The sequence below is a fragment of the Channa argus genome, chromosome 7 (genome assembly GCF_033026475.1).
Source record: "Channa argus isolate prfri chromosome 7, Channa argus male v1.0, whole genome shotgun sequence".
Lineage (NCBI taxonomy): Eukaryota > Metazoa > Chordata > Actinopteri > Anabantiformes > Channidae > Channa > Channa argus.
In genome coordinates, this window is record NC_090203.1 from 11,887,551 (window position 1) to 11,915,104 (window position 27,554).

The following is a 27,554-nucleotide window of genomic DNA, read 5'->3' on the forward strand; positions in this document are numbered from 1 at the left end:
GAGGGAGAAGAGGGCAGAGAGAAAGAGAGAGAGAGCTCAGAATAGATACACTCAACGGCATGAAATATTGAATGAAGGAGACAGAATACAAGTAGGGGCGAGGAAAATGGAGGGACTGATAAAGACAAATACAATCGCTTTGTGTGTGTTTGTGTGTGTGTGTTTGTGTATGCGCATGTGTGCGTGCGTGTGTGTTGTTTTGAAGAGAGAGGAAGATGATAGAGAAAGTAGGTGACAGGAATATGAAGAATAGTTGCTAGTGGCTGATGACCAACACACACACACACATTGCTTTGAGTTTAGATTACTCCCATGTGTGGAGGAGATGGAACAGAATCTGGTGGTGTTATAAAATATCACTCTGCAGAATACGTTTCATCACTACTTGCACCATCCCAACACACACGCCTGCACACGCATACCCACATACCCCACCCCACCCCCACACCCACACCCTTCCTTTGATCTCACTTCTCACTGATCTTCTCCCCTTCCATGTCAAATATTTAGGCTGCATTTGGCAGGTTTGACAAAAATTACCATGGAGAAATGATTTTATTTATTTAACTTTAAACATCAGAAGTTGGTGTCAGTAGCCTCAGGAGGATGATCCAAAATTTCAACAAGAGGAGATTGTTATCCAACACTTATCCAAAAAACGGGAACCAGCTGAGCTTCTCATTTGACCCATTATTTTTAAAGCAGGGAATCTCTGTGAATAGAACCATGAACAATTTATTTAGGAAACTGGAAAAGTGTGAAGAAGTCTAAATAGTTAAAGAAGACACCACTCACACATTCACAAACTCAAAATGATGAGTCAACAGTCCCTCTGCCTCCATCAAGTGCTATTAAATTGTCAGAATATGTTTGTTTGTATGTCTCTTTTTGGACAAATAAATGTAGATTTTATTTTATTCTGCCTGTGCAGCCCTGCAGGTAATGTTAATCTCTGGCTAAGCCTGAGAGGCCTATCATTTTAACAATAGCACTGATAGAAATATCTGACTAGCATCATATACAGAGAATGTTGCACAATATCAAGATCTGTCTTTTCTTCCTCTCTCTCACTATCACAGACACACACAAAAAGACACATATTCACTTACTCTGCATTTTTAACTAAAGATATCAACATAAATCAAATAGAGCGCATCAGTGAACGGGGAGATGGTTTTATAGCAGCTGAAGAAGAAAGAAAATTAGAAAGAACAAGAGCTGCAGTAATAACTGGGGAGGTACTGGTTTGTAAAGACACCTAAACACACTTCACTTAACTTCTGAATTACAAAGAAGTAGTTTACACATTTTATTCAAATAGTACAAATCCTTTTTTTTTTTTTGGAGCATAAATAGAAGCTAATGCATAGATGACAGATAAAGGACTAAATGGTTGATGTCCATATAGTTAATTTGTTTATTGAGGTGATTAAATAATTTTACAGTTCAGAGTTCCTTCTTTTAATTTTACACAACAATGCTATTAGTAATATTTGCTTCACAGAAAGAAAAAGTCCTCTGACAAACCGTAATAGATCACAGTGTGTGATACACGTATAAGTGACAAATGAAAGGAAGCGACCGAGCTCTTTGGCAAAATAAGTCTCTGAGATTCTACTATTGGGTTCAAGCACAGTTGTTTCAACAGATGTTCTCTCGTTTGATGTTGGCCATGATGTTTGACGTTGGTTTAGATTTTAAAATTGACTATATAATTGGATTTCTGGACTTAGAAAACACAAACCAAAGTGAATATGATATTAAACCGTCCACTAAAAGAGTTGAGGAGTTGAACAAAACATAATTAAATGCAAAATGCAGCAAACTGAACTCAAAAGAACTGGAGAAACTGAAAACTTAAACCTAACCGAATGACACACAGGACTGAACAAAATCACGGCAACAGCAGAAGTGAGATGTGAGAGAAAATGTGAGAAAAGGTTACATTAAAGTAAAAATATTAAGTTGAGCGGGCATGAGTTTCTGGTGCAGGCATCTCTAAATAGGTTCAGCTGGTTCAGCTTGGTGGAAATTGGGTAACTGCCCTGTCATAAAGCAAGTGTGAAGCATCTGCATTTATTATGTGTCTCCTCTGATTTATTCAGTCTTTATTGTAATCTGTAAAATGTCTACATGTTTACAGATCACCTGACAAGAAATCATAAAGTTAACACCACTAAAGTAGAGGTTTAGTGATATGTGCTTGTGTGTCTGTTTCTCTTTTGAAGCAAAGGTGTGTGTGTGTGTGTGTGTGTGTGTGTGTGTGTGTGTGTGTGTGTGTGTGTGTGTGATTGGCTGCAGGCTTGTGTGCAAGAGTATTTTGACTTTGGGGCTATTTAGACAAATGTTCCTGACGCATCATACATCACAGCTCTCAGTACTGTATCATCTCCCATGAGTGTACTTTTGCAGACAGCACAAAACTACTGAAGACAGCAGGTATGCAAACAAACACACACACACACACACAGACGGATCCTCTCCTCTAAACACGCACCCATGCACACACATAGAAAAGGTACAGGTGCAGGTTGAAAAGGCCAGCTGCCACCAGTTCTTTGTAACATCTACATTTCAGCAGCAGCAGCAGCAGCAGCACAGAAGACACCAAAGCCCAGTGGGCACTGAGATTAGGAAAGTGAGAAGAGGTTTAACTTACACTGTCATCTAAGGTCAGATTTGCATTTTCCTTTTATTGTTAAAGGTTAGATATTCCAGTGGCTAAGCTGATCTGAGATCAATGCCTAAAGGCACTTTGCACCTTCAAGACAGGATTCTCAGAGCTTCTGGTGTCATCAGATCAGTGCAGGCAGCTAAAAAGGATGCTGGGAGATTTTTGCCCATTTGGACTATTGGTAGGCAGTTGTTGTCCTCTTCGGCTGTATGTCTGTTACTCACCATCTCTCTTCTTTCCTCTTTCTCTATTTCTTGCTCTATTGCCTGTAGCTGCCCTGTTTGTCATTCTATCTCAATCCCCTTATTTCTGTCTTTACTGCTATCTCTATCACCCGATTGCTCCTGGCTTCCTCATTCTTCACTCCGTCTCTTGCCTGTTACTCCCCCCTCCTTCCCTCGGCTCGTGTGAGGGAGCATTGTCAGGTGAAAACCTTGTAGATTAACCTTTGACCCTCAGCAGGAGGCAGGACCAATTGGCTTGTAATTGCTATGAATGTTGCATGTGTGTGGGTGTAAAGTGAGCACATTTGTGTCTTTTCTCTATTTGGGTGCTATGATGGCTATCTGGCACAGCACAGGCAGCCATCAAATTTAAAGGGTGAAATGCATTCTGGGTTGTGATGGTGCATTATGGGTGTAAGCAAGTCTATGGTGTTCATACCAAAAAAAGTAATTTCTGCTTCACTCAGCAAACAGGAGCTTACTGCTGTGTCCAGAGCATCTATATACACGAACACAGACACACACAAATGCACACACACATATACAGCAAAAGGCATAAATACAAATGAAATGTATTTTTTCTATTTTTAACAACCTTGAATGGCACCTGATTTGTGCAAAAGTGAGTGCTTAGGGCCCCTTTCTGGAGGTTGTCTGATTAGGTTTGTGTGCATGGGTACCCATGTGCGCAGAATATTTACAACTCTGCATGCACATATATGTGCAGAGATGGTGTGCTCTGACTCCCACCAGTCCTTTGTCACACTGACTGACTGCTGAAAGGCTGAAAGCAGGAAAGCCATTTCAGACTGTGGAGCTAAATGATGACAGGTACTCCGATCCATCCGCTGCTTACTACAATAACACAATACAGACCAGTCATCAACAGCCCTGTCATCTCCATTTGTAAATGCCCTTCGCACAGCCTCTCCATCTCCCCTCCTCCTCAGGCTGCCATTCAAACACTTGTATAACTGTCCCCTAAACCCAATTGTCCCTCACATAGTTGAAGTAGAGCCAGATTCAGTGAAATCATTTGTGTGGGTTCTTTTCCCTTGTTTCCTTGTTTTGTTTGCTTCGTGTCATCCTCAATTTGTTTTAAAGTTACCGCTGAATTTATTGGCTTGTTATTTTAGTAAGGGGCAGGGTGGGTGTCACTTGGCTTTAATGTATGATTCACTTGGAGTAGCCATGTATTTCTGGTGGTGCCACTGCTACTTCTTGAGCCTATTGATGAAATTAATGACTGGAGTGACTAAATGGGGCGTCACAATACACGGCTCTGGAGACTCACAGGGGTGGGCAGGCTTTTTACGCTGGCCAAGCACTAACAGAGTCAGCTGCAAGAGAGACAGAACAAAAAAAAGAAAAGGAGACTAGGGAATTTTTTTCAAGGTGAGAAAGGGAGAAAACAGAAGGGACATCAAACAGCAGAAGTAGGCATACAGTAAGAGGAAAGGATGGAGAGAAAGGAGGAGGAAAGGCGGGTGGCAGAGATAGTGAGTAAGTAAAAGCAGGTCTGGTCCAGGTGGGGTTCAGACAGTCAGTATGTTATTTTAGGAGGGCAGAGGATGGGAGCGCAAGAGAAAGGGATGGATGGAGGGAGGGGAAGATGAATGTAGTTAATTAAGATGAGCAGGCGGAGGAGACAGTGTGGAATTACACAAACACTAATTAGAGTCTTTGTTAGGGGGCACGAAACGAGAGCAGCACATCGATCATCTCAACCCTCCATCCCTCTTTTCTCCCTCCTTCTTTACCTCAGTTCTCCACAGCTTTTGCTTTTGCATGGCAACCATATTTCTTTCCACAGTTCTCCTTGTTGCCCCCACCATCTCCACTCCTCCTCTGGCACTTTTCATCCAGCCCTTTCTCCACTCCATCTTCCCTTCCCTTCTCAATTTCTCCTATCAGTCTTATCAGCAGTTAACTAAATAGGTGCAATTTAACATTTGAAATCAGAATCAAAGAAACCTGTGCTCTTCCCTTTCCTTCTGTTTGGTTTCTGGTCTTTCTTTTCCATCATTCTGTTTTTTTTTAACACTGCTCCAGGAAGGATTTAATTTCCAGTCTCTCTCTCTCCCTTTCCCTACTTCATGCTGACAAACACACACATTAACTTTACCATGTCAGCACTATTTTTATTGTCTTTCCAAGGCAGTCAATGCCTCTCTAGTCTAGCTGGCCCTGCTCCACCCCTCCTACATATAGTATACACAGCACTGTAAACCACTTACCTCTCCTTATCTTGTTTCTTTCGTATTCTTTCTTTTTTTCCCTACCCACAGTCTCTGAGCACTACTCTTGTCCTCTTTATCGTTTTACTGTCCTGCTCTGGCTCATCCCTCATTCTCTGCCTCTCACTGTCTTCATCTGCATTCCTTTCCCCTCAAGAGCCAGCAGGGATGGAGGGATAAGTTTGGATAGGGCTGAGGGTGGTCCATTCTAGTTCTTGTTTCTGGTATTCATATACATACACACAGCATGAAGCAAAATAATACCATATGCACATTATGTCATAATGTAACTGACTGCAATTATGTAATTGAATGTATATAGCAAATTGAATATTTGCTGATTTTACAGCACCAGATTTAAGAATCAATCTGGTACCATTTAGTTCTGTAATGTACACATTTGTTATGATTCACCTTATACAGAGCTGATGGTTTCAAGTGTTAACTTAATTTCAGTATTGTATAAAAATAATCAACTTGAAGATATGAACCTTTCCTGGCATTAATAATGTGTCACAGTGGACATTTAGTTAAATGTACTTTAATCTAGATACAATAGTAAGAAGATTTGGTGCTTTTGGGAACTTCAGAGACTAGAGACCTTAAACAGACATCCACATAGCACAGCCAAATATAACATTGACATGTATGTATGTATATTTTATATACACACACACACACACACACACACACACACATTATACATATATATATATATACACACATATACACATATATATATATATATATATATACATATATATATATATATACATACATATATATATATATATATATACATATATATATATATACATATATATACATACATACATACATATATACATACATATATACATACATATATATACATATATATACATATATATATATACATATATATACATATATATATATATATATATATATATATATATATATATATATATATATATATATATATATATATATATATATATATATATATATATATATATATATATATATATATATATATATATATATATATATATATATATATATATATATAATATCTCTCAAACTCAACACAAAGGTTGCAGCTCGCTCACAGCGAGAGCCTACTAACAAGCTACCACCTGCGTGTTGTGCCTAGATGACCCCAGGACACTTATAGCATAATAATGCAACAAGGCTATACTTTACTATACAAAATACCTGTGTAAAAGCAGTGGCTTTAGGATTGTAAGTAAAATTTTATTTGTAAATTAAAAAAATAAAAAAAACACACACCGAGGTACTTTTAGTCAGTTTGTCAGTCGACCTCTTAAGGTGAATTGCTATTGGATTGCAAGTTTGACACTGACAGGTGGAATTGCTGTGACATTTGCAACAAATATTCAAGCTTTTACAAGCACAGCTGGCAGCAGGCAGATCACATACAGAAGACATGCAGACATTTATGCTTCCCAAACAATATCTTAATCACTTTGAGCAGCCTTTTTCCTTGCCACCATGGGGTTGACATTTCAGGTTAGTAATAAAATATCTTAATAACTATTGGAAGGATTGCTGTGAAATTTACCTTTTTGTAGTTTTATTTTTCATCCAACCTTTGAGTATATAGCCAAATAGTTGAAAAATAACATTTTAAGCCTCAGCTGTAGTCCTTCCATTCAACAAGTACTCACATTCACACCTACAGCCAATTTTGGAGTAAACAGTTAACCTGCTTTTATGTCTTTGGACTTTGGGAAGAAACCCAGACAAGCGCAGTTTGGACATGCAAACTCCAGATAGAATGGTCACAGCAAGCAGTAGGATTCAAACCCAGGACCTTCAAGCTGTGAAGCATCAATGCTAACCACTCTACAACATGCTACCTGCTGTATTTTGTGTTTAGTGCTAATTGGTAAATGTTCCCATTTTAACAGGCTAAACCAAGATGCTAAATGTGCTAAACAAACCTGGTAAACATCAGCATGTTAGTATTCTGTTGTGAGCATTTGGCTCAAAGCACTGAAGCATCACCCAAGTTCAGCCTGACAGAGGGGCTAGCATGGGTGCAGATATTTAATCTTGTTCATAGGCAATAAAGATTTGCTTTAAAGTTATTTGCAAGAGTATTAAATAAATAGTATATCTGAGTATAGCATTTGCAGGCCTTAATTTAAACCCAAGCTGAGCATAAATGTTCATGTTTCACCAAGAAACATAGCTTGAATCATTGTTCAATATGCACTCAGAGAGTAGATTTTTATTATTCATATGCCCTCTTCTAGGTCTTGATGGTTGAAATTGTGGCACTCTATTGCAACAGGAAATCACCCAGTAAAACCAGTACCATTGTTCACAGTTCCTCATGGCTGGCACAGCAACAGCATACCGATTTACTGTGAAACCACCAAACCACCAAAGAATGTCCCATCACCACACCTCACCCACACTGTAATTCCTGCAGGTGAGAAAGTGGAAGAGCTGGATGCCTGAGAATCTGACTGAGCTGCTCAGAGGATGAATTATTGATATGTAGGTTACCTATCCCAGTGAACACACAGAATACATACAGAGATGCACAAACACCAACTTTCTTCTAGCCCATCCAGTCGCCAGTCTCACGAGTTAAACTAATCTCCCATCAAACATAATATGAGCTTCAGTTAGGTTAGTAGTAGCATATAGGGGAAGCCACCTTGTGTGGCATTACATGGTGACTTCCCGTCTTTTACAAAATCTTTGAGCATGAGGAGGCAGGAATTTGTCGTTGTGACAATCCTCAGACAAGACCCTTGACGGAATTTTGCAGTAATCTTGCTCAATTTGTGAAATACTGCTGTGAGCAGCTGCTTTCTTTTTCCCCCTTATTTTCAGTGTCTTAAATTAGCTCTCAGCAGGGGGATTCCTAAATTCTATTTTCATACATTAAAAAGTCAGACCTTCTACAAAAAAGGACTTCAACACTTAACATACAAAACACAACCCTTAGAGGAAGCTTGTTTAAAAAAAATACATAATCACTCTCAGACTTGGCAAATAATAATTGCTTTCTATTTTAAATGCATGTAGTGACATACAGCACATCTCATGGTCCAGTGGGAGAAGAGGTGGGGGAGAGAGAACAAGAGTGTTACTCTTTATTGCTCCATCTCTCTTTCATGCTCTCTTAAAATCTCTATTACCCTGAAAGTCTCTTGAATCTCTTAAACACACACAGTGTTCATCTGTAAAAGTGTGTAATATATGCACGTGGACAGGAATAATGAGTGTGTGTACTTTGTTTTTTTGTTTTTTTTTTTGATGTGCATGTGCAGTTTGGATTGATGTCTCTCTCCTCATATTAGGCATTTAAAAATGCATTGAGTAGAGGAAGGGGCCAAAGCATGACAGAGAAAAAAACAAAAGCCACTTAAGAAACCCCAAACCATTTAACCACTTAACCTCAAAGCCATGTCAATAACACTCTCAACCTGCCTCCTCTGTCCTCTGTCTCCTCCATACATCTGTTTAAAATTCAAAGTCGCTTTATTACCAAGGCCATAAGTAAGTACAATATTGGTTGTCCAAAAACAAATATATTGAGTTTATATTGATATGGAAAACACAAACAAATTTACATTTGAGATGCAGGAACTACAAACCATTAAAGTTAAAACTCTGTGCTGGTGGATTATTCATTCTATAGCATCACAATCTCTTGATATCAAATTTCAACATTTATAATACTATAACAACTGGAAAACTGGTTGCTCAGGAAAATAGTGCGATATAAATCGAAATCTTTAGAACAGCAATGAGATAGATTCTAATGGAAAATGGAAAGATAAAAATTCCAAGATGGACAATTAAAAAATATTAGTTCAACATATTCAACAAGATGAGATTTTTGTATTCAGCCCTTGAATGTTATGTTAATACTAAGAACCACAGAAAAGAATTTCAAATGGAAAAAAAATAAATGATAGGATTTCCTTTGGGTTGTGCCACGATTTGACAGATTTTGCTGATTCTATGACAAGGTCAGTTTCTTCCCCAAAGTAAATATTACATTTATTTTTGGCTTGAGAGTGAATCAGACTCTTGGTATTTGAATTTATTTTTTATTTTTGGTAAAAAAAAAGTTGACTCTCATTTTTTTATCCAGGCCGCATCACAGAAGTGTTGCTGCTTGTTGTTAAAAGCGCCACAGTTAAGCCCCAAGTCAGTTCACCAAACCAAACTACATTCTGAGTGGGTTCGGGTTATGTATTACGCTCACAACAGGAACTTAATTGACATCTAAACCTGCATGGTCAGTAAAACTTTCTGTTGATAGAAAATGACAAATCATGTTAAACTTCTGATACACTTACTATTTACCTGTATACCATAAAGATTGATTTACACCATTAGTGCAAGGATTGAAGACTCAGCATCTGTTTTGTTTCAGCACAGCTAGCCCAGAAAATCTTAGCATTTCCTAACTCATTGTAAGTTTTTTACAGTGTATGTTCGAGGTTTGCTACAGTTTGTCTAATATTTTCCTTGTCTAGATTGTGCAAAGGTTCAGATGAGGTTGTATATTGTACTGTTACAGGAACAAAGTATTCAGTGACTGGATCTCTGCATAATAATTATCACACACCAAAGACACAAGCTTGAGAAAATATTTATGGTTACCTTGAAAATCAGTTGCTCAGTGACTGATTTGCAGTGATGGTGCATTAACCCTGATTGGCCAGCCTGTCTGTCAGTAATCAAAGTGGATGAGGCCAAAGCAGGAATCAGAACGGCCGGATGAGACTCTCATTATTTTTCTCTGGACTGTCTTCTTCTCTCATCACCTACATCAATGTATAATACAGCTCTCTCATTGCGTCTCCTCTCCCTCTGTCCCAAACCTTCTGCTCATCAAATCCCGCTCCTCGACTTGTACATTGCCTATTTTTCATTTCTGTGTTCACTCCCTCTCTCTCCTTTTCTGTCTCTCTCCTTTTTCTCCTTCTCTCTCCCCTGGATATTTAGTTTGATTTATTGCCTCTTGTTGGAAAGGTTGGCGTTTTAATAACTCAGCTCCTCCTCACCCGAACGAAGAGAGAAAGAATGTGCGGGAAGAACTTTAGTAAGCACAAAATAAACGTACAGACAGACAGCAAGGTTTTTCTAGTGCTTTTCTTTTATCTCCCCAGCACTCTCTCTACTACTCTTTCATGTCTTCCGGTCCCTCTCACCGTTCACTCAGGCTGAAGATATAAAAGCTAAACGTGCAGCTGAAATGGATGTCAATTTGAGCTCCTCTCTGATCTGTGTAGTGAAAAATACACATACACACACGCAACACCTGTAATGGACAGAGGAGTTGAAAACTGACAAGTACATAAAAATGAGCTATCTGGTTTGAGGTAGAGGAAAGCCCAGACTCAAAAAAAATAAAAAATAAAAAAAATATAAAGACTTTAACCTGAAGACCAATGATGAAAGAGTGACAGCACTCTGGTCAGGAGATACACAATACAAGATAGTAGGAAAAGCAAAGAGTTTTAGGTGCGAAAACAGAGGAAGGCAAGGCTGGAAACATATGTTCACCAGATAATGGGCCAGTGGAGAGTTAAAGAGGGGATGAGTGAGACAAAGACAGACTGGGACATTTCTAGCACCAAACAGAGCCTTTATTTAGATGGCGATTATTCACACTGGTCATTAGAGAACCATACTGTATCACTTTCCCTCATTTACTGAAAGACAGCGAGGGAGAGGGGGGTGAGGGGAGCATGAGAGGGCAATCATTAGAAGATATCACTTTCACCCCACTTCTGATGAGGGGAAGAACTGCACAGCTGACAGATACAGTCTGAGAATCCACATCCTCAAGTGATAAGACAATAACTAGCAATTAATAATTCAAATCACAAGGTAGCAGCCAAAGAGGGACATCTGGGAGTTACAAAACCTGTTAACAGAACCTTCATGTTTATCTTGTTTTCTTTGTCTGTATCAGACTAAAGTCTATCTGATTGTGGTAATTATCTTGGCAATAAACTGTGTGTATTGCTTGTTTTATAGCACATCTCATCCAGGAGTAAATTAGGTTAAAGTATATGTAGAGTTACTTACATAGCATGAAGTGAGATAATTATAAAAAATGTGTTCAGTTTTCATTCAATTAAACGTGTGTGTGTGTGTGTGTAACATTTTCTGCACACAAACACACACACACGGAGACTTACCCTAACCAGAAGTATTACTTGACCTTAACTTTAAACCAATTATTCATCATAGGACTTGACAATTTGCATTGTCAGAACTTGTTTTATCTCCACAACAAGAAGGATCACAGATAATACAAATACATACACTCTAATACACATATGTACAGACCTTCTCCAGTTGGTCACTCGCTACATTCTCACTCAACTATCACAGCTAAATGCCTAATGCCAACTTTTGCCCTAACCCCAGTTCTACCCTCAATTCTGATCAGCACTTACAAGGTTGTAAAGACTGGAAAGACTGTCCGCCCACAAAAATGGTCCTGAAATGAAATTTCTCCACACAATAGACACACACACACACACACACACACAGAGAGAGAGCTTGTGTCTGATTCCGCAGTAATAACTCACAGGAAAAATCGTTGATGGGGAAAATGTCATTGACAGCAAAAAAAAAAAAAAGAGAGAGAAAAAAATTCTGCATTTTTATCTTCAGCCCATAATTTTAAGTGGTCCGGCCTGTTTGAACGTTTCCTAAGGGAACAATTAACTTGCTTTTAGTTCCTACCACATAAGCATGTCTGCCAAATCCCCATCAGTTCACTGCCCACAAAAACACACACACTGACAGTCTGAGATTACACACAAACACACAAACGGGGAAACACTTGTGTGTGTGTGCTTAATGAAGAAAGCTACAAGCTTTGCAACAGCAAGAAATTGGTGAATATAAAGGTTGAAAATAAGGACGACACTAAAAGGAGTTTTTTTTGTTTGGCTCTTGTATCTTCAAACTGGGCAGATACAAGCATGGCTCCACTTCAATGTTCATATCCAGGTATGTCTGTGAGACTTTTCTCTGCATTCATGCAAACACATGGCCTCTCCTGTCAAACAGCCCAGGTGCTAAAGACACAAAGAAGACATTCACATTTTATTCTCTTATCTCATTCAGAACCACATGACTGAGCAGGTGAGGGATTTGTGTCCTCCTCAAAGGCACTTTGATGGCATTCGAACTTGAATGTATTGTAGTGGTACCGATGCTTCAACCACTATTTTGCTCCAGTGCCTCCTCTTAGGAGGATCTGGTTTCAAATGAAAATCTGCTTTTGGCAAGAACTACTTCTCTTTAAACACCAGTGCATGAAATAGGGAAGCTGTAAGTCACAAAAGTGGAGTTTCTTGGCAGTAAATGGATCAAGACATAACCTTCACTGCATTTTTGGCATAAAAATCATACTGCACACACTCGTTCATCTCAAAGTTAATTTTACTACAGAGGGTGTGCTCTGTCCATCTGGGATGGAGAGGAGGAGCAGAGGGAGATACAGTACAGTGGGGGAAAGAAAGGCAGAGGAGAGGATAAATTATGGAGTTGTTTGGGGGAGTGGACAACTGCTGGCACACAGTAGATGGAGAGAAAGTGGACGGAGAGCAGAGGGAGAAAGGGAATGCAGTGAGTGGCCCGGTCAACGGAGGGAACAGAAGGACAGATGAATATGCAGAGCGGGCCGCATGTCCTCGTCTTGCTTCCATCTCACTCTACTAATCATTCACAAATGATGCCAGAGGACAAGAGAGACAGAAAGCAAGGGACAAAAGAAAGAAGAACAATAGTAGGGATGAAATGAAACATATCAAAGATTGGAAGTTGGCACTGGAGATTGTTTATTTTCAATACTACTGCAGCAGCAGTAGCTTATACGGTGTGTAAAGATTTATTTTTTGTTAAATACAAGAACTTTAATATCTACTCATCTCACTATGCACACATTTTATTAATCCTATAAATGTCAAAAATCATTTTACAACATGAAAAGAACAATTTAGAAATACTACAATAAAATGCTTCAGTTGGTGAACTTGTTTTTCCACCATTCGTGCTGGTTCACTTTCACTGTCATTTCTTACTGTGATGCTAGTCAGAGCCATTCTTAATGTTATGAGTAACACTTGCACTTTTCCTGCCATGAAAAGACCAGGTATAAAGATTAAAGATTAAAGAAAAGATCTCTTAAAGATTAGGCATAAACTGCATCTGCATATAAAGTCAACATAACTATTATTAAGTCCAGTAAATTAATTCTTTGCACTGCAATGCTACATCAGAAAACTGTGCAGAATTATTTTTTTATAACAGTTATACATCTGCTATGTTTTTCAGTTGGGTGTTAATGCATTCTGTTTACACTAACAATAACCCCCTAACCCTAACCTTTTACGTACACATCAATCACACAACATTAAACTAACCAGATGATTTTGCAGTTTCCGCCATTGACATCACATTTTCAAAAGATAACACAGGCCGAAACAGAAAAGGAAGTCGACATTATGTCTGCAAAAACGTAACAAAATATTATATACATACAGACATAGATCAAAAACAAGTACTTCCATAAAACACCTTGTGGTAGAATTTATTTTAATCAGTTATTACACAATAAATGACAAAATGCAAAATATGACATCACAAAATACTAAGTAGAGATAAGCCCTTTTTTCCAGATGATCTGCTGAAAGACTTAAAAGAAAAAAAAAAGTTCAAAGTTTTTTTTGTTTAACTCAGGTTCCATTTAGTCGCTTTCCAGAAGCTCACATTTCTCATGTTGATTAGAGTTTGACAAAGGGTCAGTTTTGATCAAATGACCCATTTCCCTATGGCCAGAAAAGCTACTGTTGTTAAGCTTTGTGTTTGTATTAAGTGTATAGAGGGCTTCTGCCAACCACATTTTTATATGTGTACAAATGTCTGAAATCAAGTTGATTTTGTGTCTTGTCTGTCCATAATATGCAAGAAATGTCACAATTTATCTTACAAATGAAAAGTTGAGTTTATAACAAAAAATCCCACCCTATTTCTATTCATACTACAGAATTTTACTAAAATCTCAGCAGAACTTAAAAGCTCAGCAGCTTTGAAACAGTATTGAACAACACAGAAAAAGAAAAGCCAATAAAGAATGAAAGAAAAGCAGTATGGACACTATCTGTGAAGAGCAAAAACAAGAGGTGCAGGCAGATTGCTTGCAATGCAGAGTGTTGTATTCAGTGGGGGCCACTTACACAGTCAATAGTAACGGATAGCATATGCCATATGAGTACAATAAAAGACCTTGCCTTCTTTATCTCCTTACATGTACTACATGGCAACAACAATAACCCCAGCAACTGCATTGAAAATCTATCCAACATATTTTATTCTCATCTTTTCTTTACAAATAGCAACTATTAGTCACCAAAGAAGCTGAAACGGTTCCCCAGACAACAAAAGAGAGAAATTAGGAGAAGACACAGATGAACATATTGACATAAGATGGTAAAAAAAAGAGTAAACTGAGTAAGACGGGTGGAGCTCAGGATAAAAGAGGGGACATAAGGTGAAAAGGGCTTAAGAGCAAATAAGAAAAGTGTGGAGAAAAAAAAAAGCATTTGATAAACACATCTCTATAGTAACCAAGATGTAATTTGCTTGGTGAGAAAACAAGAACGGTGGAGACTGAGGGAGAGTGATGGAGAGAAGGAAATAAAAAAGCATTTTACCGTCACTGCTTGAGTCCAGAGCTGTAATTATGGAACTGAGACGCAGCAAGAGAGGAGGAGGAAAAGAGCAGAGGTACACACAAGAAAAGAGTCGCACACAATGTACTTCGACAAAAGGAAAAGATGGCAATGAGAAACACACTAGTAAAGTGATGACCCCACAAAATTGGCACTGTTGCTAATAAGTGAAGTAGGCGTACGGAAGAAAAAAATAAATAAATAAAAGCAGCTTCAGATGTTATAAAGTGACATAGATAAAGGAAAAGAGAAACTTGTTAAAGGAGATGATTTTTTCCTGTGTATGGGGGGTGTTTGTTAATTTGTTCATGGAGCTATGGCAACAACAACAAAAAAAAAAAACATTAAGAATGAGTATTCTGCCAAGCAAACATCAACACTGGCTTTGTGGATATAAGTCTTAATGTTACAGCAACTGCAGGGAGAAAGGTTCACATGTAAAGAGACAAAGAATGGAGAAAATGATAAGTGAGACGGAAAAAGGACGGGCAATAACAGGATAGTTTGGGAAGTAGTGGCACTCGGACAATGGGTGATAGACTAAAATGTGCATGAAAGAGGCAGGCATGTGGCTGATCAAAATATTAAGAGACCAAAAATAGTGGGATTATACAGAATTATTGTATATAGAATTATTAATGGACAGAGAATGGGGCCAGTCCCTCTGTGTGTTTGTGTGTGTGTCTGTGTGTTCTAAGGAAAAGCTAGTGTGTATAGGATAGCTGATTAGAGCTTTGTTGAGTGGCTTGGTGTCAGCCTGTATATGTGGAGATAACAGGATTAAAGGAAACCTAACAAAAGCAATGAAGAGAGAAGGAACCACAGGAAAATTACTATATAAAACATTAAATGACAGTAACAAATAAGTTCTTGCCAAATGTTGAGAAATGCAGACAATTACAAAAATAAATAAAAACATTATTGAATTGATGCCATTGATCAATGATATAGTAGTCATCGTCAGGGTAGCAGGGCAATACTAGATCGATTTACTAACACTTTAATTTGAATATCTTTATAATTGGTCACCGATCTGTGCATGCAGATGAACACTCTTCTTTCTGGCTGAAACTGAAAACTGTAGGAAATAAATACGTTTAGACTTTAGTTTAAAAATCCTCATCTTTACCTTGATTAGGGTGAATTAAAGTCCCTGTACACCTGCTATTTCAATCAGCTTCTTACTACAGTAAGAGCTGTCTATGTGTTCCTACATGAACACAAACACAGAAATTGTTTTCATATATATAAAATTTTTAAAAAAGGTCTTTCTCCCAAACTTAGACTTTAATTGTTGCATGTTTAACTTCAAAGTTTCAGGAGATTTAATGAAAATGAAACATGTTCTTCTATTTACATGGATATGACAAAACCCTATGATATAACCGAATATTTACTGAGAAGCTGTGCCAGAAGGCAGGAAAAAACATTTGACCAATAATGAGAAGATCAATGAGAGCAACGATTAGGATGGATGATGGAAAGAATCTGAGGGAAAGGATTTTGGAAAGAGTGCTGATAGTGATAAATAGCAGAGACGCTGGAGTTGAAACATAGAACAGGAAACAAAAGAAAAGAGTTTTAAGAGAAAGGAAGTGAGGGTAAAAACTTCGTGATATTTCCTTTTCTATCTGTTTAGTTAAACGACCATTAGTATGTGCAAAATTCATCAGCTCTGTAATCAACATGGCTCCTAATTTTGAGCATCATAACTGTGGATGTCAATTGACGCTCCATGAGGCAAATGAGACCACTTTTCTCTCCAATCTGACCTGAGTCAAGGGGGGAAACCGCTCAATTTATAGTGTGCAACAGCTGCAGGACTGCTGAATTCTTAAAACTCTCTGAAGACAAGTCCAAATAGAAAGTTAGAAAGGGTTTTAAGAGAAAGAAAGGGAGAAAATGAATTTTCACAAAGCATTATTAACCCCTGGCACTTTTAGAAAATATGTTAGGCAGGGCCTCGTCCTATACATCACGTCAAAATGAGAAAGGGAGAGAGAGAGACCCCTGCAGAGAGAGTTACTCCACCGAGGCCTGCTCCACGTTTGCTGAGGGAGCGGTAGCTCACCAGGGACGAATTAGCTACACAGGAGCGCTGAGGCATCATGGGAAATTAATGATCTGGACCTCCAGGAAGTGAGCTAATGAGTCCTGGTGCCACATGCACATGTACACCATGAACCACACACACAGACACATATACACAAGATAAAAGATGGAGAAAGCAAGAGAAGGAGGGGGTCCTGCAGAAAGGAAGTAGCTAAATGTGCAGTTGCAGCAGCTAATAACACCAAGCTATCAGTGGAACTTTGGATGAGTGATAGTGCTGGAACTGTAGTAGGGATAGTAATCTCACATACACTGAGAGATCAGATAATTAGAGAGGACCACCAGTGGCTTTCACCCATGGAGGTGTCGTGATTACTGTCACTACACTATCCCCTGAGGCGGCTGACGACAACCAAAGAATTATCGCACACACACACTTTTAGATAGCCGCTCCAAACTCTTTGATTATCTTGTGTCGGGAACCTGAACGCACCATCTCAGTCCCACTTGTGCAGCTGGAGGGAAGTTCAAGTTCTTACTACCACCTACTGTATATGAGACAAATACCAAACACCTTCAGGGGAGCTACTCAAGGTGGGACAGCCCTCTGTAAATCGTGTGCGGGAGTCTGTTGCATGATGACAAGTGAATACTCAGATCCAGAAGCGTTATTTCGGGAGGGAGAAATGATGGCAAACACTCTTGAAATTTTCAGCAGTGACACACTGGCTCCCCACGCGTCGGCGCACCTCACAAGGGTTTAACTTGTCACTGGACTATCACCCGCCACCACACCCTTCTCCACTGATTGGTCCAAAGTTTCTCGGCAACGCCCTCTGCCCGGCGGACCAGCCCTCGCAGCGCTTAACTGCTTGTTGCTGCCAAACCAGCTGGTACCTTCAACTTGTATCCCGACCAATTAATGTATCATACACCGTGACCTTTTCTTAGATTATTGATTTTCAGCAGAGATCTCACAGCACAACATCATGCGGAACATTGTCAAACTCTTAAGACCTTTTATCTGTGGACGTGCAAACCTTCTGCTCTGCTGCTTGTGACTTTTTAAACTTGTGTGGAGCGACTTCAATCACTTCACGGTCAGAGACCATGCGGAACTGCAGCAGCGCATGACGGAGAAGTTTCAAGTCTCTGTTCATGAGCTGCTGAAGTGTCTGGGGAAAGTTGGTTGCTGAGCTCCTCTGTCGGGTCACCTCACCTGACCTCACACGCCACTTGTAGCCGGTGCAGAGACAGTCTGCGGTGGTCAGGATGGGCTCCCTGATGTGGACACCGGGGACTCTGCCTGTTTGGAAAGCCACGATTTTCCTCTTCAACGTAATCTCAGCTGCTGTGGCAAAAAGACACGTCGTGTATTGGAACTCGACAAACACAAGGTGAGAAAAAAAAAAAAACACTTTGCGCTTAATGATGCGCACAAATCAGAGTTGTGTCTTCTCACTGAGGACAAATGAAGGCACAGGACGGAGCCGGTCTAAACTTGCAGTTTCCTGCTATTGCTTAACGACCACAATAATTCCTACTAAATGAGTCAGACGTTGGTTTAAAGAATCTCAGCTATGCCGCATGTCAAGTCTGAGTGGGCAGAGCAGGTATGAAACAAACCTGATCAAAAGTAAAAGCTATCACACGCTGATTTAGTTACAGACGACACCTTGCCTGGCTTTCACCTGTCCACTGCCTTTTGGAGTTAGTGATTAGGCTACTTACAGAATACCAGAAGTAAGGGTTTCTTCTTAAGTGTTTGTTCTCAATAGTGCCCTAGATAGCATTCTGGGGACACAGGTGTATATTAAAGTCTAAAGTGCTGCTGTGCACAAGCAAATATGTAGTTGGGTAATGGGAAGGTGTGTGTGTAATGGGTTGATTGGGGCCATTAGCAAGGCAGAGTGAAGTTCACCTGCTGATCCAGGTGTTCCAGTTTGGTTAATTGAGGGGTTGAGGTGGGAGACCTGCAGGGCCAGTAGGGCTACAGGCCAAAATAACACATCTGCTATTCTCTCACTGCTTATTTAGAGGATCTCGCTCCGCAGATTCCCTAAACAGTCTTTCAGATGAATGACCCTTTTACTTAATAGCCGTTGGCTACGGAGACCACTTTGTCAGTCGCAGGTTTGTCTTGTGTTTTACATTTGTGGATGCACCAAAAAATGACAAAAATATGAGACCTGGGAGTTTTAATTTCCCAAAGGGCTCCTTTGTCAGATCTGTAGGACTCACAGAGTCAACTTAGGACGTGTCCAGTGTGTCCAGGCAGTTAAAACCATGTCCTGTAATTAGGACCCTACAGAAATGTGGTAGGAAGGGAACATTGTGAGGATTAGGAAGCACCTTCATGCTCCCCAGAGATTCAGGGATGAATGGTCACAGCCTGTGGCAGGACCACACAGTCCACTGCAACACCAGACAGTCACAATGCCATCAGCATCATGGCGGAGGATAACCCGCTGTGACAGAGAATCACTCTCATCAGCAACACCACCCAATCACAAAGCCATCAGTGGAGCCGTGATGCTGCACCTAGACCAGAATCCCCTGAGTTTACTGCTGGACCCATTTCTCTGCTCCTCTCTCTTTCTCTCTTCTCTCTTCACTCTTCATTTGATCCCTCGTTACATCTCCCTCTCCTCATTTTTTATTTTTTTTGTCTGCATTCCCCATTCCTCCCTCACCCCCTTTATTTCTCACCACTCCCTCCTGGCCAGTGATGGATATTGGCACTGTGATTAGTCTAGCTTTACTCATTTTCCCATACCATCTTTTCTATTAGCTGTCAGCCAGCCAGGTTGTCTTGAGGCCTGTAAATGTAACCTGGTGAGGGAAAACGAGCATCGAGACAGGAGAGCTGTACCTTTGTTGGCATGAAGCAGCACTGTAGGGTGCAGGACTGCACTTGATGTTCATAGTACAGAAGACACTCTAGATCACAAAAAGTGCATCATTTGACTTATTTGTGGTAAAATTGTCACAGTAACCAAATATTCTTCACTGGTAAATATAACAAACTTGGGCTCAATTTTTAAGCTGTTCTAATCAACATTTTATATTAACAATGGATCTATTGACTACATTTGATGTGAAAATAGTATTTTAGCATCTTCCGGCTTACTTTTTAACTGAACACCCCAAACAAAAATTTGGGTTGAACAGCCAGCAACTGTTTCAAATAATTTTCCCTGCTTTCACTGACAGTGTTTATAGCAAACCTGCACCTCGACACCCACCGTAAGCTGCCTGATCAACAACTGCACACAAAGTTAGCGACTAGTAGTCCATTAACTGGATATGTCTATCAGGGTTTGATGGAGAACAAAACAAAGCAAATATTGGACACCACAACTTTATGAGCTAATATGTCTGTTTTGTTTCCAAAAATCAATAATGGTTGGTTTAACTATCACAAACATAAATGTAATGTCAGAATGTTATAGACTTGGTCATTGTACAGCTTTTCGCTGATCCTAAATTTGTTGTAAATAAAGGTCATGAATAAAAATTGAACTGTGTAAGTTATTAGCCACTCTTACAGCAAAAAGCAAATTAAACGTGCAGACCACTTTTATCACTCCCGCCACATCAGACATAGAAAAAACGGTTAAAGAGAAGCTATAGATGCTGTTTTACATGGCATTACATTGAAGTCTGAGCGTAGCTGGTGAGCAAACAGGCTCTTTATAATACGGATGACAGAAGACATTCTCTGGCTGTCACCTTTCCTTCGACATCTAGATTTATGGTTTTAATGAAGCAGGGGCAGTGAAGTGTAGACTGTAGGGCCTCACTGCACTGTTCCTCGCTGGCTGTAACAAAGGCTCAGTGAAACACTTTTAACTTGCACACATTTAGCACCCTCCGGATTGAAGAATGTAGCTCTGAAATGGAAGTGATAGACGAACTGCAGGGTCAACGTTGAACATCATGAAATTAGATACCCAGGCATCTTTCTTGGCAAGGCTGAAGTGGTTCGATTGCCCTCTTTTATGATCGTATGAACGGAGTTTACGATCACGCTCAATTTTATAACCGTGTGTCTCTCAGAACGATAGTTCTTTATTAGAAAAGAAATTATTTTTTTACTTCCTGGAGCAGTTAAAGCTTAGTAAAATATTATAACCAGTGTGCTCTCGGTCTCAGTGTGTGTTTGTGTTTTCCCAGTGCTGACAATATACTTCAGCTCAGCTCAACCTAGTTTATTGGTATATTCAGCTCTCTCTTTTGTGCCACAAGGCACTTTAAAACCTGTTGGACCAAATAAGTTGACCAGCCTGCTTGCTGATACAACAGTGTCTGATACAACAGTGTGCTACATTCATCCTCATAAATTCACTCAAATCCGTCATTAAGTTTACCCAGAGCACTAAAACTTTAAAGATTGAATTGGCGAGATGGCTTGAAAAAGGCTTTTACCATATACTGTATATATGAGCTGCTCCAAAATCTGTAACAAGAATAAATGTCACCCATACCTGAGCCTTTAACTACCTACTTCATTTTCTTGTCCTCTGTCTTACCCTTGTTCTTGGCTCACGCCTCTAGCTTTCCTTTTCCCCTTTCATCCATCATGGCAGGAGGCAAACTTGTTGCAACAGTTCCTCTGGATCATAGCTCAAACTTCAGACTCTGGTTTAATTTCCTTGCTTTCCCTTATCACAGTTTCTGTCTTTCTTTCCTACAGAGCAGCATTTCAGCAGTATTTAGGTTGCAGATGAGTCTTGTATAATTTCATACACAATAGGAATTCCATAATATCTTTTTTTTTTTCTTACCTGTATCCTCTTGTGTGGACACTTGAATTCACTCTGCAAGTTTGGACGTTTAAAAGCATTAAAAACAACACCAAACCAGCCCAGGACTGGTCTCTGAACTCTCTCTCGCTTTCTTTCTGTCTCTTTCTCTCTCCTTTTCTGGCAAAAGACTAAGGTTGAGCTTTGAGCCAGTGGAGCATGTTTAAACGGCGCGTGAGAAGATGAATATTTGTATTGCTTTTCTGTATCTTTATTGAAAGCAGCCCACATAACTCTTCCATGTAATCTCTGCCGTGTTTATGCACCATTTCCCTGTGTGTGCACTCATGAATGATCTAGTTTAAATACCAAAGTAAATCACATTCTGCATACGATACCTTTTACACATGCGCACACACACCCACCCACACACCCACAACCATCATGACAAGGCAAATGATTGTACTTATAGGCTGATATATTTATCTTTATTTATCCTTTTTTGTTTTTTTTTTTTACCCGCCAGTCTATGTCTACACTGTGTGTGTGTGTGTGTGTGTGTGTGTGTGTGTGTGTGTGTGTGTGTGTGCGCGTGTGCGTGTGCGTGCATGCAAATGGATATATTTTCTCGCTCTCTGCTATCTCTCCTCTCTGTGTCTGTCTCTGTACTAATCTCTGTCTTCCCCTGGTAAATGATTAACATAGAGAACCTGGCTGAACTATAATCAACAAACCCACAGTGAGGTAATTACCACTTTATTCCCTGTCCTGCTAACAAAGCAGTATCTCTCTGTCTCTCTCTCTCTCTCTCTGTCTCTCTCTCTCTCTCACTCTCTCTCTGTCTCTCTCTCTCTGTCTCTCTCTCTCTGTCTCTCTCTCTCTCTGTCTCTCTCTCTCTCTGTCTCTCTCTCTCTCACTCTCTGTCTCTCTCTCTCTCTCTGTCTCTCTCTCTCTGTCTCCCTCTCTGTCTCTGTCTCTGACTATCTTACTCTCCCTGTCTGTCTTTCTCTCTCTCTTTTGCTGTCCTCATCTGTCATCAGACTGTATCAATGTCTCTCTCTCTTTTCCTATTGTCTCAATAGCTGCTGTGGCTTGTGTAGATCCAGAGATGTTTGCGAGTGTGTTTGTGTACCTTATCTGTCTTTTGTAAATGTGCTTTGTCTGTTTGTTTGTGTTGTGTTTGTGCTAGTGTGTTATCTGAAAGAAAAGTGCGGATGGGTTAACTTTGTGTATATTTGAGCTTCTCTCTGTCTGTCATAAAATAATGCAGGGCAGTGTTTTTAGCGATTTGTAAGCCTATGACTGACTTTTGGTGGCATTATTGTTGGCTGAAGTTCTCTTCAGAAGAACAATAGTTCTCTGTGTGTGTGTGTGTGTGCGCATACACGTATGCGTGTGTGCTATAGGAAATGACAATGTTTGTTTCCGTAAAGGGAAGTCTTTGTTTCCTTGAAAAGATATGGAGTGTAATAAATTTTAGTAATATAATATATTAGTAATATAATATTATATTATAATATTATATTATAATATTATAATATAATATTTATATAATATAATATATATTTATAATATAATTATATATAATATATATATAATATAATATTTATATATAATATTTAGTATATATATATATATATATATATATATATATATATATATATATATATATATATATATATATATATATATATATATATATATATATATATATATATATATATATATATATATATATATATATATATATATATATATATATATATATATATATATATATATATATATATATATATATATATATATATATATATATATATATATATATATATATATATATATATATATATATATATATATATATATATATATATATATATATATTGAACAGAACTATGAAAACACTTGATTTTCATTCGTTTATAATCTTGCACATGATTTATGTGTTTTATTAGTTGTTTGTTTTTATTTACACTTACAAGGAGTGAGAGTGGCTTTTTCAGTGGAATTTTCAATTCTGGCCAGTTGTTTTTCTGTGGGAACATTTACCAACCGCTGTGCCGGCCTCTTGTCTAAATAGGTCATTGTTTTGTTTCCACTTGTTAGTTGATTTTAGGTGTGACTAAAGTGTTCAAGGGAAAAGGCGTGTTATTGCCTTTGGATGCTGTTGTTTTTTTTGGGGGGGGCATTGTGTAACTGTGTCTTTAGCTCTAAAATGTCTTGTGGCCTCGTTTTGTAAATGGTTTTCAGGAGAACTATTGCACACAAACATTACTTATAAACCAACACTGTCTCCTGCTTTTTATATGTACCTGTGTGAAATCAGTAATCTTCCATTAGTTATATTTTACCATAAAAATATATTACACAACAATCTTTGCAATTGAAATGAAAGCTCAGACACACAAACACACACACAGGATGACTCGAGCACACTGTGTTTAAAATGAGGTTTGGGCAGAGGCCCGGTGGTGAGGATGTCTGTATTAAAATGGATCAGATCGTCACAGTGCAGCTTGGAGCCGTTGGAGCAGACACGGTGAACAAGCATGAAAGGACAGCCGCTCGCTCCTCCTGGTCAGGATATTTAGTCAATCGATACCAATTTAACACCCAGATATTATCGCTGGCTTCTTGCATTATCGCCAGACTGCATATGGACCCGTCTCTTTCCCAATTTCTCTCTCCATGCTGCCCTGTTTCTCTGTGTACACACATACATCAATATTAGGTTGCATTAAGATGTAATAAGTTGTTTTGTATGAATGTCTCCACATGTGGTGAAACAGCTGTGGAATGAAATGATGTTCAGTGTCGTCTGTAACTGGGTTGGTGCAACACAGCCAGGCTTTGGCACAAAATGGCTGCTTTGCCCTATGCGTTTGAAGAGGGCGGTTATGGTGGTTAAGGGCTGTTGGTAAGGGAAGGACATGCATTCATTCATGGCACACAATGCTTTGGCTTTGTTGTAGGTGCCAGACCTACTGTGCATTTCACTGACATACAAAACAGCAATTAAGTTGTGTGTGTGTGAGTGTGTGAGTGTGTGAGTGTGTGTGTGTGTGTGTGTGTGTGTGTGTGTGTGTGCATGAGAAGATGTAAACTCACAATGTGGGAAACACTGTGAACTTAATCTTAGGCTAAAATAACACAATGTGCTTGTTGTTTTGACAATATGTGAATTTTAAAATTTCACATACGCACACAAACACGTGCAAGCAGTACCAGGCAGACTCTCACGTACATATAACCTACAATGCTCTTCCACTCAGCCCAGAAATCCTGCCAAGAGGCAACCTGGGAATTCCCTGAGACAGAAATTGAATTAGTATTGACCCAGGCAGAGCAAAAGGCTGTAGAAAGAACCTGGATTATTGTACTGTACAAGGTCCTCGCTGCCAGAAGGACACTGATACATGTTTACCATCATACCCCATACAAGTCTTCAAAGTGCTTAAGGGCTGTCACTTCAAAAGTTTTTGTTAATTAAATATTTTTTTTAATGTACAGTCAACACTATCGGTGAAAACACACAACAGTTTCTGCAGTAGAAAATGTCCATGAGTTTGTATTTAAATCCACCACTACGTGAGTTTTGTATCGGTAGCTTCCAAGAGACCAATCTTATGAATTGTGTGCAAGAAAAATAGTTCAACTTTATTGATTTTGTTTTTGGGATGATACATTGTTAAGCAATCGCTCTTAAAATGAACATGAATCTTGAATATTTGGATATACTCAGATCCTGGTAGTGAAATTTTTGTGTAGTAGTTGTCTGACCAATTGTGTTAAAAGCTACAAGGGTTAATGTCCATGCATTTGTATAGTAATGTTTAGTGCTGTAATAAACACTCAAAAAGTCCCACGCCAGTTACATGCCAGTAGTTTAAAGGCATGTATTAAGACTTTAGAAAACATATGAGAATGCATTAATCAAGAAAACTCAGTACTGGGATTTTAAATAAAATCCTTTGAGTTCTATTATAGGCCTCCACTTTCATGGAGGAAATTATCAGTCTTTAAATATTTAAAGAAAAACACAATCATTCAAATTTTCCTGCATTTAGTTGTTTTCTTTGAACTGGCAACTCCCCACTTTTTATTTATTGGTTAAATTCTTACTGTTTTTGGACATAGAAGCAGGCGCCTTCTAAAGAACTTAATGTACTAATAAACCTGCTGGAAAGCTCGCTCCTCTACACTTTATCTAGGCACAATAAAGATACGTAGAGGGTGTAAACGTTTTTGTTTTAATAAAAGATTCTGCTTATCAGAATTACTCATAGTTGTAACTCTGCATGTCAGCTATATTCCCAGTTCCTCCAAAAACACCTCATCGTTTGTATTGTGATTTCCAGAGGAGATGGATTACATGACAAATGTTGCACTATGAATCTTTTTGAATGAATTTTGAATCTGTTGTATGATTTTTGGAGACTTTTCCGTGGTGTACCAAAAACTAATATTTTTTTGGCATTCCCTCCCAGAAGTGTGGCAGCACAGCCTACTTTCTAGCCCTCAATGATGTGAAACACACATTCCTATACACACACACGTACACACGCCACATATGGATGTACAATTCCTCTCTGCTTTATTTTCTCGTCAGCCCCTAGAGAGAGTAAAAAACATTAAACCTGCAGTGGAAGGAGTGAGGAATGGAGAATGTGTTAAGGAGAGGCTCGTAGGGAAAGAGTCAACAGATTTCAACTCCCAAAACTGCTCAGGAAGGCCCCCAGGGATGGAGGGATGAGGTTAGAGAGGGTGGGGAAGGGAGAGGGAAGAAAGGATGTCAGCAGGTATTATTATCACTGTCACAAGCAGGCATGAGGAGCGAACCATCACCTCCGCTCCTCCCTACCTATCCAATACACACAGACACACGCTCATATGCAGGTGTGGTGCAGAGAAGCGTGCGCACACACACAACTAGTGGTACCATCGACCCTGTCTGCACTGACACACAGGACTGTTTGGACTCTGTAGAGGGCCCAAGTAGGAATCCCACACCATTTAAAACTGATGCTGCTTTCCTGTGTGTGTGTGTGTGTGTGTGTGTGTGTGTGTATTTGACTCATTCATTTTGGACCTCTTCATCTTAGCAACAAAGGATTAAATATAAAAAGTGTACTATTTTGGTATGTTATGCTTATTTAACCATGCCAGCACTCAGATTTTTTTAAAGCTTAGTAAGATGATGAGATATGCGTTTGGTGTGTGGGCCAGCCAACATAATGCAATGTGTTATTTTTGCAGGAATAACCATTACCACATGATTTTGGGGTGTGCAATAGAGCAGCTTGATCCTTCTGTCCTTTCCCTTTTTTTCCTCTCTCTGCTTCCTTGTTATTGTTTCACTCTTCTTCTCTTTTTTCCAATCCAATCAGCAGATCAAATGTTTTATTGATCAGTTTGAGAAATGTAGACCTTTTTTCTGAATTTGTTCTCTGATTAGCCTGCAGTTAAGCAGCTAGAAGAGTGGTATCTACTCATCCTTCACTATAAGTATCCACTTTTTATCGCAGTTCAGTACATATATTACTGTTTTTTTTAAATTAAACTTCTATTATCTACTAAACTTGATCAGCTGCTGACTTAGTAGAAAGCAGAGTAGAGAATTAAATACTGTACAAACTGTAAACCCAACCCACAAGATGCGAAGCTGCTTCTTTGTCAGTCAATATAAATGTAAACTGTCACTTAAAAATTAATTGCTCTCTGTCATTGTCCAAATGTGTTTGTTGGGTTCATCAGAAATCATCAGATGGTTATAATTCATAGTCTGAGAGCATCTGAAGTGGTTGTTGTATTTGGTGCTGAATGGGAGAGGGGAAATAGCCTTGTCCCAAATCTCCATAGCTATGGCCTTGTAGCTGGGGAACTCATGAATC

General features: G+C 39.0%; 1 protein-coding gene across 1 annotated transcript in view; it reads left to right on the forward strand.

Annotated features, from left to right (window-relative positions):
• Positions 1 to 16,576: 16,576 nt before the first annotated feature.
• Positions 16,577 to 27,554, forward strand: part of si:dkey-246i14.3 (ephrin A4) — a 33,583-nt gene continuing 22,605 nt past the window's right edge. The window contains exon 1 of the mRNA XM_067511215.1: positions 16,577 to 18,315. Coding sequence (XP_067367316.1) covers positions 18,191 to 18,315 — 125 coding nt within the window. The 5' untranslated portion in view covers positions 16,577 to 18,190. The remainder of the gene's footprint in view (positions 18,316 to 27,554) is intronic.